At 46.3% G+C, this 17,096-nt stretch overlaps 1 protein-coding gene across 3 annotated transcripts in view; it reads left to right on the forward strand.

Moving 5' to 3' along the window:
• Window positions 1–16,252, forward strand: part of myo3a (myosin IIIA) — a 46,542-nt gene extending 30,290 nt beyond the window's left edge. Inside the window, exons 18-38 of one of the 3 annotated variants that reach the window (XM_062479837.1) lie at window positions 765–891; window positions 1,190–1,400; window positions 1,578–1,728; window positions 2,828–2,981; window positions 3,343–3,431; window positions 3,658–3,787; window positions 4,661–4,743; window positions 4,951–4,992; window positions 6,014–6,097; window positions 6,481–6,558; window positions 6,699–6,904; window positions 7,122–7,233; window positions 7,402–7,564; window positions 7,808–7,894; window positions 8,007–8,130; window positions 8,253–9,549; window positions 9,654–9,795; window positions 12,155–12,246; window positions 12,934–12,974; window positions 14,612–14,890; window positions 15,275–16,252. In XM_062479837.1, the coding sequence (XP_062335821.1) occupies window positions 765–891; window positions 1,190–1,400; window positions 1,578–1,728; window positions 2,828–2,981; window positions 3,343–3,431; window positions 3,658–3,787; window positions 4,661–4,743; window positions 4,951–4,992; window positions 6,014–6,097; window positions 6,481–6,558; window positions 6,699–6,904; window positions 7,122–7,233; window positions 7,402–7,564; window positions 7,808–7,894; window positions 8,007–8,130; window positions 8,253–9,549; window positions 9,654–9,795; window positions 12,155–12,246; window positions 12,934–12,974; window positions 14,612–14,890; window positions 15,275–15,389 (3,807 nt within the window). In that variant the 3' untranslated portion in view covers window positions 15,390–16,252. The remainder of the gene's footprint in view (window positions 1–764; window positions 892–1,189; window positions 1,401–1,577; window positions 1,729–2,827; window positions 2,982–3,342; window positions 3,432–3,657; window positions 3,788–4,660; window positions 4,744–4,950; window positions 4,993–6,013; window positions 6,098–6,480; window positions 6,559–6,698; window positions 6,905–7,121; window positions 7,234–7,401; window positions 7,565–7,807; window positions 7,895–8,006; window positions 8,131–8,252; window positions 9,550–9,653; window positions 9,796–12,154; window positions 12,247–12,933; window positions 12,975–14,611; window positions 14,891–15,274) is intronic. The other 2 variants (XM_062479835.1, XM_062479836.1) reach the window with 2 other exon arrangements.
• The last annotated feature ends 844 nt before the right edge of the window (window positions 16,253–17,096 follow it).

Here is a 17,096-nt window from a genome sequence, read left to right on the forward strand (position 1 = left end):
AGGCGCAAATGGCCCATATGTATAGTACTTCATCTTGGAGAGGGGGGCAATAATGGGTATGCCTGAATACAAAGGAAAATAGATTTGGATGAACTGATACACGCTGTGCAGTGAGTGTGTAGGACGCCAGGCAGATGCCCTCTAAGAAAATGGAAGCATTTTCAAGTTCAGTAATCACAGCTCACCCACAAAATTATGTGAGAAACCATGATGTCATGTTGTGAGCATGTGCAGTCATCTTTGAAATCAGACAGTTCGATGAAGGCCATGAAAGACTCTGGGTGCTGTGAATCACTGGACGCTTCTTGCATGAGCACGCCAATAACACCAATAATGGCTGTGATCAGTGAGCACTTAGCTAGTGAAGGTAGCCACGTCATCTCTCTCTCGCACACAAAGACATGGTGGATCTTGAAAGTGACTGTGATGACAGGATCAATGCTAAACCGTGCTAGCACTGCAGCAGCCTCTAGAGAGAGCGGGGAAATTGTGAGTGTTAGTGACACTCGTCAGAGTGTGATGACATATAGGACATGGCATAGGACAGGGGCTCCAGAGAAATCAGACAGACACAGTGACAGAAATTCCACTAGTGCACGAAGGATGTGATCATTTCATACTGTGGACCGTGACCATGTCTAGCAGGAATTCTCATAGAGCTTCTTTGTATGACATCCTATGGTATTATTGAACTGTTTGGATTAACTGCAGTCGACCACTGTCTTATATGACATGAGACCTATTCTCTGCCTTTGATGTCTTAGGAACTGGGCAGCGTGTACAGCACTCTGGCTGCCATCTTGAATTCAGGGGACATTGAATTTGCCTCCGTGGCGTCAGAGCACCAAACCGACAAGAGTAACATCTCCAACATCGCTGTCCTGGAGAATGGTGAGATGGGAAGGTGGGGGGGGAGGGGGATGGGGGATATGAGAAGGGGAGGGGGGGCTTGGCCAGTGAGCATAATGGAGAACGTGGTAGTAGGGGTTGTTGTGTCACAGTCTGTGGGTGTATGTGCTTATCGTATGGCTCCCTGGGTGTATATCTCTGCCTGTATGTGTGCATGTTATGGTTGATGTACTCTAAATTGTGTTTGTGCGTCTGTGCATCTGTATGTGTGTCTGCACACGTGTCTCTGTGTGTGTGTGTGTGTGTTTACGCATCTGTGTGCATGTGTGTGTGTGCGTAGCGGCCTCCCTACTGTGCATCCGCTCGGACGAGCTCCAGGAGGCCCTGACGTCCCACTGCGTGGTGGCGCGCGGGGAGACCATCGTCCGGCCCAACACGGTGGAGAAGGCGTCCGAGGTGAGGGACGCCATGGGCAAGGCCCTGTACGGACGCCTCTTCAGCTGGATCGTCAACCGCATCAACACCCTGCTGCGACCCGACAGCCAGCAGGGGTGAGACAGCGAGGGGGATGGGGGGGGGGGGGGGGTCACGTTTGGGAGGAAGGGAGAGGGGAGTGTTTTGCGTGTGTGTATGTGTGTCCTCCTAAACTAGCCTCATTACTATAATAGCAGTGGTGACTCATAATAAATCCTCTTCTGACTTTCGTTTTTTTCGCTGACCTCGACCAGGGAGGAGGAGGACAAGGGTCTGAACATCGGCATCCTGGACATCTTCGGCTTTGAGAACTTCAAGAAGAATTCTTTCGAGCAGCTCTGCATCAACATTGCCAACGAGCAGATCCAGTTTTACTTCAACCAGCACATTTTCGCCTGGGAGCAGGTACAGCTCCCTGTCTTTCACATCGTAGCCTCCAAAATCCCACCAATAGGGTCTTGAATGGGCGACAACCACCTGGGAAGCCTGTTTTAAAGTCCATTTTCACCTTGGAACTACCTAATTTCAATCTGAATGGTGACAACACATCATTGTTTGTCAGCTCGCACTTTACAGGACTCAGCAAGGGTGAAGTATGCTTCCGAGTCTTTTTGAAGGCAAGCCGAGTAGGGGGGTTGCAATTCCCTGGTCTCTTGGGGGTGCCATGTCTCCGGGGCAGAGAACAGTTTGCTCATGTTAAGTGCTTCAGTCTCACCCACAGAGACGCTTCATAAATCATCAGCAATGAGGGTCAATTAGGAGTTGGAGACAGTTAGTGTGGGACTGAAGCTTACTCTGGGGTATAGTCTGGCAAGAGGCCCAGATATATACAGTTCTGTGTTCAGTTCTGTACAGTATAGGCTCGGCATGAAGGCTTTTCAAACAGCTACTTTAACTGCATCCTACCTATCAGACAACCAGCCAGACTGTCGACAGTATATCATCAATAATGTTTGTCCCTTCAAGACAGTCATCGGGGTCCATGTTCTGTTTCGTGCTTTCATGATCCGCGCGTAGGCATCTGCTGAATCTAATGATTAGGTCTGTGTGCAGATGCCACATGTAGATGCTGGTGTTTCTTCTAAGTTCGCCTCGAGGGGTTTTGTGATTTATTAAGCAACGGGAATCCTTTCAGCAGCACTGCCATCCAGATTAGACATGTCACAGACGGCGAGTGTGCGGGGCCTCTGCCCCTGTGGCCTCGCCACGCCTCGCCACGTCTGCCTCAGCGTGTGGTTGTTCCGGGGGAACTTGTCCCCCTGTGTCACGTTCCTGGGGAGGGGCTGGGTCGGGACTTGTGGCGTTGCTGACTCACCGTCGACCCTTTCACAGGCGCTCGGCCTCACCTGATCCGGCTAGCTTCAAGATACGGAACAACACACACACCAAAAAGACGATTTTTTTTTCCAGCATGGCATATTTTCATCCTTGTCCCGCCCCCCCCCCCCCCACACACACACACACACACTCACACACACCCTGTGGGGGTTTCTGTGTCCTTCAGGACGAGTACCTGAACGAGGATGTGGACGCCCGGGTGATAGAGTACGAGGACAACCGGCCTCTCCTGGATCTGTTCCTGCAGAAGCCCATGGGCATGCTCGCTCTGCTGGACGAGGAGAGCCGCTTCCCCCAGGCCACCGACCAGACGCTCGTAGGCAAGTCTCCAGCACAACCATCGACGCTTGTGCAACATCGAGCACATAATGGCATAAGGCAGGATTCATCTAAACCGCACCAATGCCTTTCCTGCGTTGAATACACAGCCCCTGGAAACACACTTGTCTTTCACAATATTAGTTTACATACATTTTATTAAATGAAGCTATTTAGCTCATGCTTTTGAATTACTTCAGTGGAGGATTCAGAAGAACCTCAAGGTTATTATGAAAATTGTGGAATGGAAATTGTATTTGAAAAATGACAGAGAAATCTATTTCCGCACAGCTGTCACTCATTGAATCTCGAATTGCTTAGAATAGTTAATTAAACAGCTTGACCTTGGGTTTGTTATTGCAGAAAAATTTGAAGACAACCTGAAGTCCAAAAACTTCTGGAGACCAAAGAGAGTAGACCTTGGCTTCGGCATTCACCACTATGCTGGAAAGGTGATTTCGTCCTGTCAAACATGTCTCCACCTGACATATATAAGTAGAGTGCAAAAACAAAAGTACATCTGACTGAGTACGATCATGTTTTTAGATTTTAAATCTAGTTGGACTTGTTCATAGCATGAATTATTTATCTAATAACTTAAGTATTTTAAAGAAATCTTATCAAGTGACATTCCTCACTGCACTGGCAGCCAAAATGACTTTTGTTGTATTCTTGAAGGTGATTTATAACGCTGGAGGCTTCCTGGCTAAAAACAGAGATACTCTCCCTGCTGATATAGTTCTCCTGCTGAGGTCCTCAGAAAATGAGCTGATCCGCAAACTGGTCACCCATCCTCTCACTAAGACTGGTAAGCACCCATCGAACACAAATCAGTGTTTAGCATTTTAAAACAGATCAAACTTCCAGTAATTCATATGTTAGCTACTTTGAGAACCCCGGAATCTTGTAAGAGTGCTTTACTTTGTATCATACATCGTATTTCAGTAGTCTTGCTAATGTTAAATGTTCCACCTCCTACTTCAGATGCTTAACTTAATATACGTTAGCCCGTCTTAGACATTGCTAGTGACTGGACAAGTTTCGAGAGCAGTTTGTATTACCTGCAATGCTGAGTGAGAAAAACTGGTGACTGTGGCTCTTTCCAGTGCGATCTCAGGTTACTGGAAGTCAGGCTTTTGTTGCGAAAAGCTGGCCCTTCCAGCGTGAGTAACCGGCGTGGTCAGAGAACTTAACTAACTGTGATGAAATCAAACGGTCAGCCATGATTTAATAACCCTTTAATGTCCCCCTAAAGCTGTTTTGATGAGCGACGGCCCATGACCCACCTCCTGCACCTTGAGGGCATCATGAAACTGACCTCATGAAAGCTAACATGATCAAATGCTCCATGTTCAAAGAGTGACTACAGTTTAGCAGTTGCTAACAGAGCAATCTTTGATTTCTGCTACCTTCTCCTACTAAGTCGGAGTAATCCTAATATTTACTCCCCCAAATCCCTCACCGACAATATTATTTATTTGTGGTTGACACCCATGTGATTGCTCGCACTTTTGCTGATCTGCTTCATTAGTTTAAAATCAGATACATTCTGGTGGTGTTAAAACATAGTTGGTAAGAAACATTCAACTAAGCCAAATCTTTCACCTGGAGCAAGCCAGCCAGCTGTCATGGTCGCTTCAATGATTCTCATATCTGCTCTCTCTTATTCTCCATCTTCCAGGCAACTTGGCCCACACCAAGGGAAAAGCCATGACCACAGCCCATACGCTTCGAACCCCTCAACGCACCATTAATTTTGCCAAGGTACTGGGAGAAAACAAGGAATTCATTCATCTCTTTCAAATGTCTTCCAAGAAGCAATTTGCTTGTTGCTTCTGTCTTTCCTGTGTGTATTGTGTGACGCAGGCACCGTGTATTTGACATAATGGAGTGTGATGTTTTCTGTTCTGTCTAATCAGAAAGCATGTCTCCCTTCTCTCCTCCTCTCTTTCTGCATTTCTCCATAAAAAGATGGGAGTACATCCTTTGTTTAGTTCTATGTCAATCAGTGAGGTAATGAATGGCAAAGACCCTAGAATAGATGTACAGTAGATGTTTCTCCTACGGACCCCAAGTAACCCTAGTACCCTTTGGTTATTTACAGTAGTAAATGAGTCAAAACAGTGAGACTTAGAGCACTTGTCTTTAGCCGTATGTGTGTGTGTCTGGCTGGCTGGCTTTTTGCTATTAGATTAATCTCAGAAAAACTGTCAGCTTTTTTTGCATTAAGTATTCCTTAAGGCGTTCCTTGGAATGAACTAACAGTCAGATGAGGTTTCAAATAGTTAACTTTTTGGCATGATGCTTTAATTTCCAACAACTATCTTAATAATAAAAGTTAGTGTTTGTAACTGTATACAAAAGTCAAGTGGATCAAATTAAAATACAAAACCACCGGTGTAATTTGAAGTAATTGTCATTTTGACTAAGGTTTAGACAAGAGGCAATTTGTATTTGTACACTTCACAGCAATGTACTGGCTTTGAGGGGCTTGCGAATGCTTTTAGATTATTCTGCATATTTAAAAATGTGACCTAGAAGAACACATCAAAGGGTCTTTCTGTAAAAGGCACTTGGAAATGGAGAGCCACAGCCTGGAAACTTCATCTGACCTCTGGTTTATAGGTGTGTTTTGTTCGAGAAGTTGCATTGTACTTGGCATTGTGACTAAAGCCTGTTAAAATGATGCCAAATGTTCCTTACATATGCAGTGTCTCAAGGTTAATATTTTTCCGTGTCCAAGATTAACATAAATTTCCATTTCTAATTTGCTCCAGCTGTATTGCTCTGCAAATGAGAACATGTTGTAATTATATCTTTTTTCACGATGCCTATTTTTAAATGAGAAAGGTCCCCACATTCCCCCCCCCCCTCCAAGTATGTCTATCATATGTCAAAGCGTCTACAGATTGAAGATCTTTTCTAATTGACCATACGTACTGTAGGATGATTGCTCGAAGCAAGTTCTCAAATGTAGACTTTGCTCAGTATTTGGCAAGTGATTGTTTACACTTTTTATGCATCTCTTTTGCAGCCTTCATCTCGGAAATTAACGCTCATCTCTGAACGCACACACATGCTTGCTGTGCCACTTGAGCACAATGTACATATGCAAATGGTGATTGGAGATTTTCAAAAAGAGATCGCACGTTTCTTTTCATTGATTTGACTTTAGCTTGAGATAACAGTGGACATGTGACTACCATATATGAAAGTTTTTTTTAATGTACATCAAATTTAATCTTAAATGAGTTTACGTTAACACTATAGGCATTCATGGGACTCTTGAAAGCTTTCATTTAAACGTCCATACTTTCTCAAATTGATAAATCATTCAATATCATACTTCTTCTTATATTAGTGACTGTGCATTGTATGGTGATATCGAACGTATTACCCCATTTTCAGTAAGCATACCACCAAAGGCCACACCAAAAAGAATGCTGTATGATGCTGTTTGTCTTCCCTGTCCTGTTGATAAGCTGTGTGTGTTTGTACCAGGGGGAGCCGGGAGAGAGCAGCCATCATCCTAGAGAGACCACCAACATGCGGACACAGACCGTGGCTTCCTACTTCAGAGTAAGACACAAAAACAGCCTCTTTCCACATCAATAACTATAGTTTTTCCCCCTTACAGTAGCAGAATCTCGTGGTTAGCTTGATGAAGGGATGTCTCAAGTGTCTCGAACGGTTTCCTCCCCCTTCTTCCTGTTCTCCAGTACTCTCTTATGGACCTGCTGTCCAAGATGGTGGCTGGACAGCCTCACTTTGTACGCTGCATCAAGCCCAACAACGACCGGCAGGCAAGCAAGTTTGACCGGGAGAAGGTTATGGTGCAGCTGCGCTACACCGGGGTTTTGGAGACAGCTAAGATCCGCAGACAGGGATACTCGCATCGTATTGTCTTTGCCAACTTCATCAAGAGGTCAGCGTTTGCGGAAACATAGTCATTTAAGGGGCCGTGAATTTATTTGAGTTTTTTGTGTTTGTGGTTTTATCTATTTGAGTTGCCGAATGAAAAATGTGTGTTCCTGTTTATTGGTCTCTGTTATTGCTGTCTGTTATTGGACTACGCAATTATACTTTTTTTTTTTCTTCGTATTGTATTGACTACTGATATAATAATGATTGGACTTTTACAGATACTTCATTTTGGCTTTCCGTGCCCATGAGGAGCCGGCTGCTACCCCAGAGACATGTGCAGCCATCTTGGAGAAAGCAAAGCTAGAGAACTGGGCCCTGGGCAAAACGAAGGTATGGTGACATTCAATTTAGTTGAACGTTAGTTGAATTTAGTTCCTGCAGGTCTAACATTAAATCATGAATAAACCATAAAATCCCTTATGCATGGTTGTGGCATAGATAAAAAAAGTGTATTGTTTTATTCTAATTACGTATTGTTTCTGAACAACTGTTTCTCAGGTGTTCCTAAAATACTACCATGTGGAACACCTGAACCTGATGGTGCGACACACCACAGATCGCATCGTTCTGGTTCAGGCTTACGTCCGGGGCTGGATGGGAGTCAAGCGCTACCGCCGCACCCTGGAGAGCAGAGAGCAGAGTGCTATGGTCCTCCAGTCAGGTCAGCAGGGATAATAACAACGTCTCATTTAGCAGACGCTTTCATCCAGCGCAACGTACAGGCAGTATTTAAACTTGGTACCTTTTGATCCACAATCTGCTATGCCACGGAGCTAACGTACATCCAGCCCCATGGCAACAACAGATGCCTAATCCCTCCGTGAGAACATTGCCAATCACACTGAAAGGCAACCACACAACATTATACCCATGTTTCTTTCTTTTGAACTTCTATCCCCGCCAGCTTACAGAGGGCATAAAGTTCGGAAAAGAGTTGCTGATGATAAAAGCAAAGCCAAGTTTGAGGCCTTCATCATCCAGTTACAGGCTGGTAAGAACACGCTGGCGTGGCAGGCCTTTTTCCCACCACAGACGTCATCCTAATGAGAGTAGATTGCATGTCAGTAGAGGATATTACAATGTCACATTGTCCTATTCCTTAGTTTGTCGAGGATACCTCGCTAAACAGATCTACAAGCAGCTGGTGGACGAGAAGAACAAAGCAGCAGCCAAGATCCAGGCTCATTACAGAGGACACAAGGAGAGGAAAAGCTTCCAAAAAAAAAAGTAACACCAACCAGAATTGTTCTACACGACACAAATTCATGACATACAATATTGATACCACTGATATCTTTCCAATGAGCAAACTGTGTATCAGCCTGCATTCCTAACATACTTTTTCTCAGGGAGGCTAAACAGAAAGAGAAGGCCAGAATAGCCATGGAAGAGGAGTTAAAGGCGCGTCCATCTGCTCCCGGCGCCGCAGAGGAAGGTGAGGAAGACGAGGCCAAGGCTGCCGTGGTCCTCCAGAGTAACTACCGAGGCTACAAGGAGAGGAAGAAGCTCCGGGAGCGCCACAAGACCAGGAGCGGAGATGAGTTGGTGCCGCCACCGCCCGCAGACGCGGAGCGAGACGCCGGCGGACAAGAGCCTGTTATTCCAGAAGAGGAAGAGGAGGACGACCCGTCCGCCGTCGCGGAAGGGAAGGAGCGAGTGGGGGCCGAAGGGCCCTTGGAGGAGGAGGACAGCGACGACGGCACGGAGAAGGCCGAGGACGACGACGAGGAACACACGGAAGTGGGCGAGGAGCTCGACGTCGAGGACGCCGAAGACGTCCCGGAGGAGGGGGACGGGGAGCGGGACGGAGGCGAGGAAGGAGAGGCGGGGGCCGAAGAGGAAGAGGTCCACCCCGAGCAGGAAGCCAAGGCGGCGACGGTCCTTCAGAGCAACTTCAGGGGTCACAGAGAGAGGAAGAAGCTGGAGGAGGAAGGGAAGATCCCAGCCAGGAAGCAGAAAGGGAAGAGTCCCCCGGGAGAGGGAGGGCAGTCCGCGACAGAGCGGCCGGCTGACGCGGAGAAGACGAAAGAGGAGGAGACGCCAGGCGTGTCGGCAGGCGGAGGAGAGCCGGGGCCGGTGGAGGATGAGGCCAAGGCGGCTGTGGTCCTACAGAGCAACTTCAGAGGCCACAAGGAGCGCAAGCGGCTCGAAGAGGAAGGAAAGATCCCCAAGAAGAAGAATAAGAAAGGGGCCGCGTCTCAAGACCCTCCGAGGGTGGAGGCCGTTCCGGAGGAGGAGGAAGGAGGGCCCGAGCCCCAAGAAGGCGCGCCTGCCGACGGCCAGGCCGAGGTGGACGAAGAGAAGGCGGCGACGGTGCTTCAGAGCAACTTCCGAGGCCACCGGGACAGGAAGAAGCTGAGGGCGGGGAGGGAAGGAGGGGAGAAGACGACGAGGGTGGAGCCGGTGGCCGAGGAGCCGACGACGGAAGGCGACCGGGAAGAGGAAGAGATGCTGGAGGTCACCGACGTCCTGCTGGATCACAAAGGGGAGAGCGAGTCCCAGACGGACGGGGACACGTTCGAGGAGGAGCAGGCCGCCGTGAAGATCCAAAGCCAGTTCAGAGGCCACAAAGACAGGAAGAACCTGAAGGCCTCCAAGGCCACTGCTCAGAGAGCGGCGGAGGAGGTGGAGGACTTCTCTAAAGAGGTGAACGGGTAGAAAATACGCGTCTCCTGGACTACAGCTATCAGCCACCTTGTGTTTTGTGAGAGGAGCTATTCACACGTGTTGTTTTTGTTGACTTCTCCCAGATCACGAAGGTTTCCCAGGACTACGTGAACCTCCAGCAGAAGCTAAACGAGATCATCCTGGCCCATCAGTCCAATCCTGATAGCAACGGCATGTTCGTGAAGGGAAACGCAGTCAATGGCTTTCCTGTCAAACAGCCATCAGGTAAAATAAAAAACGACCCCGATTTCCGTCTGCCCACAGAGCTGTGCCTCTTGTTCTGTAAAACAACACGCAAGAAGAGCTTTTGTTATGTCCTTACTCGCGGTGCCTGGTGACGACTTTATCTTTGGACAACATGTGAGACTTGATTATATCACAAAAGCCTCGAAATGTCAAGTGTCAACACAGAAAGGTTCTGCTTGAAACAATGTGTCATCAGAAAGTTCTCCCTGCAGCTTGGATCCCTTGTTCATTAGATTTTCTCCGGTGATATGTGTAATTGCTTTGGGATGGCAGGCGAGGGAAGCTGCAGAGTGAAAGTTCGGCGTCTCAACGCTTTGTGCCAAATCGAGCTGGCAGATGAAATTATATTATCTTCGTGGGTTTACCAGGTGTCCAGGGAAAATGTAATCATGATGTCACCCATGGTTACCTTGTCATAATGACTTTCCAGGCTGTAGACCACAGCATCCACACATTTATTATTTCCCCTGTGAGTGTTTTTTGGGGGGAGAACCGTCCTGCTACCATATTGGTAGGAGGGTATAGTTACTCAAAAGCACGCACATACCCCTGCATTATATAGTCAGTAGTTTGTGGTTCTGTGGCCATCCTACCCAGAAGACAGGAAGCTGTTAAAGCAAGGGGGGGGGGGGTAGGAATGGGGTGTCCAACGAGCACATGTAAGTGTGATGATAGGTGTCTACATATGTTTGGCCGTACAGTGTACATACACACACACGACATACACACACACAGTTTCCGTGATGAAATCCCAGAACCTAGGCAGGCATGCCCTTTAAAGTGCCACCCGTTGCCTGAAGATGGGTAGAATTCATTTCTGGTGTTATTTCCAGAGGCTGAAGAAGGAGCAGAAATGTTTATCAGAGCCGTTTTTCCTTGATCATTTCTCCTTCGATTAGACACAGTAGTGTCATCAGCTTTCCTCGTGAATTTCTTGTGATCAAATAACCATAATAGTCATAATCATAATATGTTACATGGGTAATGAAATAGAAAAAGTTATGGGATATGCCACCGCCACATTGCACCTTGTGGAAAAGGTCATGAAAATGTAATCGGGTTTCATGAGGAAATGCTCTCACAATTGCTGCACACATTAATGTTGGTCTTTCAAATTAGCTTACTTATTTCAGGAGAGGAAAATTATTGGTGACCTTTAAATAGACGTGTTCAATAATGTCAGACTTTTCAGCCCTCTGCCAGCCAGGCCCTGTCGGGACTTTTTGTCATGCTATATTTCCTGTGGGACAGGGGTTGAGTAAGAATAACCGAATCAAAGGTCATTATTATGCAGATGGAATATTGATTGTCAAGAAAGGAATATGTGATGTTCCAACCATGGAGGTGAATATTATGATATGATCACTTGTGATGAATAAAATGGATTAGCTGCTAGCGTGAAGTCAGACTACATCTTAAAATCTACTCCTCTACATCAATATGCACACAATCACACAGTAAAACCACAACAATTGAGCACATATGCATGGACATTCACTTCTACACACACACACACACACATACACACTAACATCACACTCAATACAATACTGAACATTGAAAGTTGTAGGTCACCAAGGTGGCACAGTGTTTGACAGGCAAGAGGAGTTTTGATTGATCCTGGATCGGAAAATTCAAACGATGTCAAGGCCCGGGGTTCAATTCTGTAGGCCAGCTCAATGGAACACTAGGGCTCAAGAGGTCAGTCTGTGGACTGTACACACTCCATTCCCTCTCCTAACCACCAATCCATCCTTTTATTCGCTACATGCTCATAGTAAAACTCCCTAGAAACATGGAATGAAGCGCATCAATCATACTATAGCAACCAAAGCTATGCTGTACCTTGTCTGGAAAGAGAATAAAACTGCACTGCCGTTGCCAAATACTCAACTGCCAAAAATAATATGTAACCCAATGTTGTTGTACATCAACATGGTTCATGAAGATAGTTAGTCAACGCCAGGTTACACTGTAACATGATGCAGCAAACTCTGATGCACTTCCTGTTGTTATTTGCAAGCTGCCTGCCTTGTTTGTGACAAGTCTAAATGCACCAATCGAGCAGCACAGAGTCCCTGTTGTGCGGAACAGTGGGAGGTAAATAGGGGTTTCCCAGCAGGGGCTGAAGCACCTCTCCATGCATCCTTTAGGAGAAGAAGAAGAAGGCCTTTTCTAAAGTGTTGAAGGAAAAGAGTCACCCAACCACACTATTATCGTCCCATCAATTCTCAAGTATATATTTTTTGTGATATACTGTGGGTATATGTGAATGAAAGTGTATGTGTCATACATGCGCTGAGTTGATTGTTTCCTTTTCTTTTTTCTTTTTCTTCAGTAGATTTGAAGGTACAGCGAACTCCTCGCAGAACCCAGCAACCAAAGACCCTGAACACTCCAGAAGACGCCACGTACTACAATCTGATTCACGTGAGTCTCTGTCTAGCAGTTTAACAATCCAAAATACTACAGCTGTCCGCATTCCAGAGCTAATATCAAAATCTATAATAGCTACTGTATTGACATTCACAATATGAATGTCAATGAGTGAATTCATTGTTCTAAAGGAGGGACTTAGGCATAAGATAAGACAGCATTTTTTAGGATGTAAGTTAATTAAATATCAATAGTTTCTCTTTTTTTGTGTTGTTTTGCCAAGTTAACTACAAGTAAAATAGATTAATAAAACTCTATGAATACACATGCAAATGTAAACTTGACTCATGGTGACATTAAACAGTCGGTTGAAATATTTTCATCTGATATTTTCAGCACACACTAGCAAAGGTAGGTCGTGGAGATCCCCTCTCTGAGCAGGTTTCTCTGCCAAGACCGTCTGTCTCACTCAGTTGATCCTATCATCCAATCATTAATCAAGAAGTCAAGAGTCAAATCGATAAATCAATTTATCGCAGTAGCCAGATTTTATCTATTTAAATCGTCTGCTGTAACAGTGAATTTCCCCAGTGTGGGATGAATAAAGTCAACCGATCAATCAATCAACCAATCTACCAATCAACCAATCTACATCCATTAAAGATCACGAACCAATAAAGTTAGCTGTATGACGGCATGCAAACTGGATTGAAAGGATTCCTCTTTGTCTTTTTTCCTCAGAGGTCTGTCCAGGATGACAAACGTCGGCCGAGGAAACAAGGGTGAGTTGACGGCCCGTATTTCATCTGGTTTTAACGCCTCTCTGGCAGGGGCTTTGGGAGGCTCGATCTGCTGTGTGCTGGCACTGTGGCCCTGAGTAATGGACGTGGCAGAGGGCCAACATAAGGATAGTGTGTGGTTCTAAACTTAACGGCCTGTAGCGTTACACTATTAAGATGGACTTAATTAGTCTCATCTTTCCCCTCCTCCTTGCTGGGTTTGTTCAGCGAAATTGGACTTTGACATAGCAGAAAATGGTCAAAGTAAGATTTGATGTACAGAATTGAAGTTGTCAACATGCCAGTCAGTGATTATTGCTTCTATTCTGGTGTGGACTACGGGGTAGTGTGCTTAATGTGTGTGGGTGTTGCAACGTGGGATGGATTGGATACAGCGTGAGTGTGTGTGTGTGTTTTATGTGTGTGTGTGTGCGTGTACATATGTGTCTGTGTGTGTTTGGACAGGCCACAAGGTGAGCATCCCACCTACAGAGGTGATGACAGGTGTTCCCGAAGGCAGGCAGATAGACAGATAGGTCTCGTGGACAAGCAGAGGGCCAGGTGCTTTGTCATCGCAGTTTGGAGACACACACACACACACACTGTGAGCTACTGACAAGATGAGACTCTAAACATCAAGGGTAATAACTCGTCAGCAGATAAATAAAGCCAGCGATGGACAGGAGCAGTTTACATGCATCATTAAGAACGAGAAGGTCAGGAGGAGAGATAGCATTTTCAGCTGGGCCTGACAGCCCAGAGAATGAGGGGGAGAGCGAGAGGGAGGGAGGGAAGCAGGAGGGCAGACAGGCTGGCAAGAGGAGGACAGAGAGCGACACTGTGCCAGTAAGCAAATGCAATGGTGGAAATCAGCACAGTAAAGCACGGAGGGGGGGGGGGGGGGGGGGAATACACAGAGAAGAGCCGTGAGGAACGAACGACGATTACTGAAAAAGGCTGTAAAATACAGTAGGAACCTGGGATGGATAAAGCCTCAGATATGTTCTATTATTTCCTGTCACAAAGGCGTTCACTAGCAGTGATTCAGGTCAACACTGCAGATCCCTTTTGTTTGGTTTGTGTAACACAGTGACATAATACTGGTGGAACGCTGTTTGGGAGTCTGTAGGCAGTGGGGCTTGCCTGCGCCATAGATTACTGTTTTTCTGTTGCGTAACACAGTCAGTACGCCCATGGATAAAAAAGGAGGGATATAAAAAACCTACAGAGGGGGAAATTTCCATCTGAGTTTGTCAGTGTAGGAGGAGGAGGGGGAGGCTGTGATTCATCAGCTATAAGAGGGTCTATCTGCCACGCCTGTAGAACAAAGGTTGTAAGGTCACGCTTCTCACACACTCCCTCAGCTCATCTCAGGGCTGGCATAGTGAGGTAATGGGAGTCTATATTCACGCTCGGCCTGCTATGAAACGTTATAAAATATTCGGTATGGACACTGCTTCAGCTCCCCGTTGGGAACTCCTCAGTGACCTCGTTTAACAGCGCACTAAACACAGCTGAGGGACTACTTCATTGTTTTCCCCTAAGGGAGCGGCGTTATGGGGTACGTTTCACACAGGCCTATATGGCTGACCCTTTCCCCCTTTTCCTCCCCGCCCTCCCTGCTGTCGGTGGCGGCCTAGTCCTGGGAAGCTGCTGGACGTGGATGACCAGTACTACCAGGGCCTCTCCGGCAGTCCCAAGGAGAGACGCACCTCCACCGCCTACTCCAGGAGGACGTCTGTGGAGCGGAGGCCTTCGACGGACCGCCGGCGCTCCACCGACAGGAGGCCGTCCAGGGACCGGAGGCAGCTGACGGAGCAGAGGCAGGTGGCCGAGAGGAGGCAGTCGATGGAGAGGAGGCAGTCGAGAGAGAGGGCCCTTTCTGAACCCGAGTCCCCCAAACCAGCCAAAGACAAACGGTATATCTTCATCGCACTGGGTGATATAATCACAGTCTGTGTTTTTTTTTGTGTGTGTGTGTACGCTTGCATACACTACAAAATAAATGGAAATGTATACAGATACTGTTTACCCATTTCGCAGCACCTTTTGGAAGAAAGAAAATCAAGGCCTAACCCTTAAAGCATTCAGTTAAGACAGGAATGATAAATGTGGCCACCACCGCAAGTAAAACACAAGATATCTTTCCTCCCTGCTGTATCTTCCTCATCTCTCATTCCCGCTCTCATTCCTCTGCACGGCGCTCTCCTCCTTCTCTGATTTTCCTCTTTCTTTGTTTTTGTCTTCTCCTTCATTTCCTCCCCCTCTCTGTCTCGTGTTATCTCCCCCGGCTGCGCCGACAGGCACTCCGTTCCCAGAATGCCCTCCACCGAGAGCCAGACGGAGGACAACCCGTACGACTACCGACGGCTGCTCAGGAAGACCTCCCAGAGACGGAGGCTCATCAAGCATTACTGAACACAAGACCTTACCCCCCCATCACACACACACACACACACACACACACAGCCACCTGACAGAAGTCCTGCAGGCTTCCAGCAGCATCACCCACCGTTTGTCCAAATGTGCCATGATACTTTACAACGACATGATCTGGGATACAGTGTGGACCACTGACATCGACCCAGCTAGGTCAACCAGGCATCTTAAACCTGCTGAAGTGTCTGAATGGTCTCAGCTCCTTATGTCATTATCAGAAGTTGGAACAATGTCTCAACATATGGTATGTCATGTTGAAGGGGAAACATACATTCCAGGTACATGGGGTTGGGAACAGGAAAACTGTATAAATTAATGTGTAAAAACCCTGTGCATTCAGCGTGTTTGTGCTGAATGTCTTCCTCTTTCGTTAAATCTTAACTTCAAGCCTAACATACTATAGGCTTCGAGTATGTTAATGAATTTTGTGACAAGCTGATTGGAAAAGGTCAACTAGAAGTGTGTTGTGGAGGTGAAAGTTAGGCTCTTGGTAAACTTCCTTGCTGTTGTGTGTCAATCCGGATGAAAGTTTATCCATGTCACTGTGCTTATGACGTTTTGGTGTGTACAGTATGCTGTACAGTACGCTGAATTTGAACAATCTTGTCTAGCGCAGCAATTTACCAGATTGGCCCAGTAACTTGTAAATGTAAATACTCAAATAATATTAAGGGCTAGGCGACTGCCTATGTCGCCTAAGAAGGACTGGCACTGAGGGTAGCTGTACAATGTAATAGCATACGAACTTACTTTACAAACATAAGCAAGCCACTTGTGTACATTCATGTATTCAGCATGAAACGTTGCTGTACAATGACTGTTTAATAAACGCTTCAGGTTTAGATACGGTATCTGTATTGTCGTCTCCCATTACCAATTGCGCTCTCTTGCTTTAATGGGGTTGTTTTGAGGTTTTAAACTCACAATTTACGGGAATCCAGCTGTTTTCTGTTTTATTTATCAGACCCATGTGATAAATGTCTGAATTGTGACGAAGGGGGACATATGAACTGAAGATGGGCCTACTGCAGAATCCGGCAAAACCATAATTCACAGAAACTGTGTTTCCCCTTCATATGTTCATGTCTGTAAAAGACTGTGACTTTAGCCAAACCCCATCGGCCAGCGCTTCTACCACGTGGTCCATTTTACATTCGCTCACCGTTTCCTTAAGAGTGAACTCATAACCTTCAAGTGTGACATTTAAAGGAGAAAAGCCCACAAGGGATGTTACTGAACCGCGTGGTCTCAATGCGCATAACTGCACAAACGAAAGATTTGTCTATCCTCCAACATGACCTCAAACACGCCTTTATTCCCTAAGAGCCCGGTTCTTGTCATCTCACTCTAATGTCCATCTTTCCATTAATAACAATAATATTTTATTTCATATATTTAATTGCTGTGTTGATTGCAAGTGTGATTGAATATGTATATGTGCCGTTCGTGTGGGAATCAAAAGATTGTGGTGTAGCCTGTAGCCTAACCACATTTCTCATGAATATTTGCCACGATTTCAGACTTAAAACATGTTGATAAATGTATATGAGCTATCTTATGTCCTACATTTTATTAATGTTTGGTGGTGACAAGGGAGATATTCTGATGCGGCGGTGAGCGAACGACAGAGAGCACAAATAAATGGACCGCGGATTCTTCCGCCACGCTCTACAGAGTGCTCGGCTG

This window comes from Osmerus eperlanus, chromosome 15 (genome assembly GCF_963692335.1).
Source record: "Osmerus eperlanus chromosome 15, fOsmEpe2.1, whole genome shotgun sequence".
NCBI classification, from domain to species: domain Eukaryota; kingdom Metazoa; phylum Chordata; class Actinopteri; order Osmeriformes; family Osmeridae; genus Osmerus; species Osmerus eperlanus.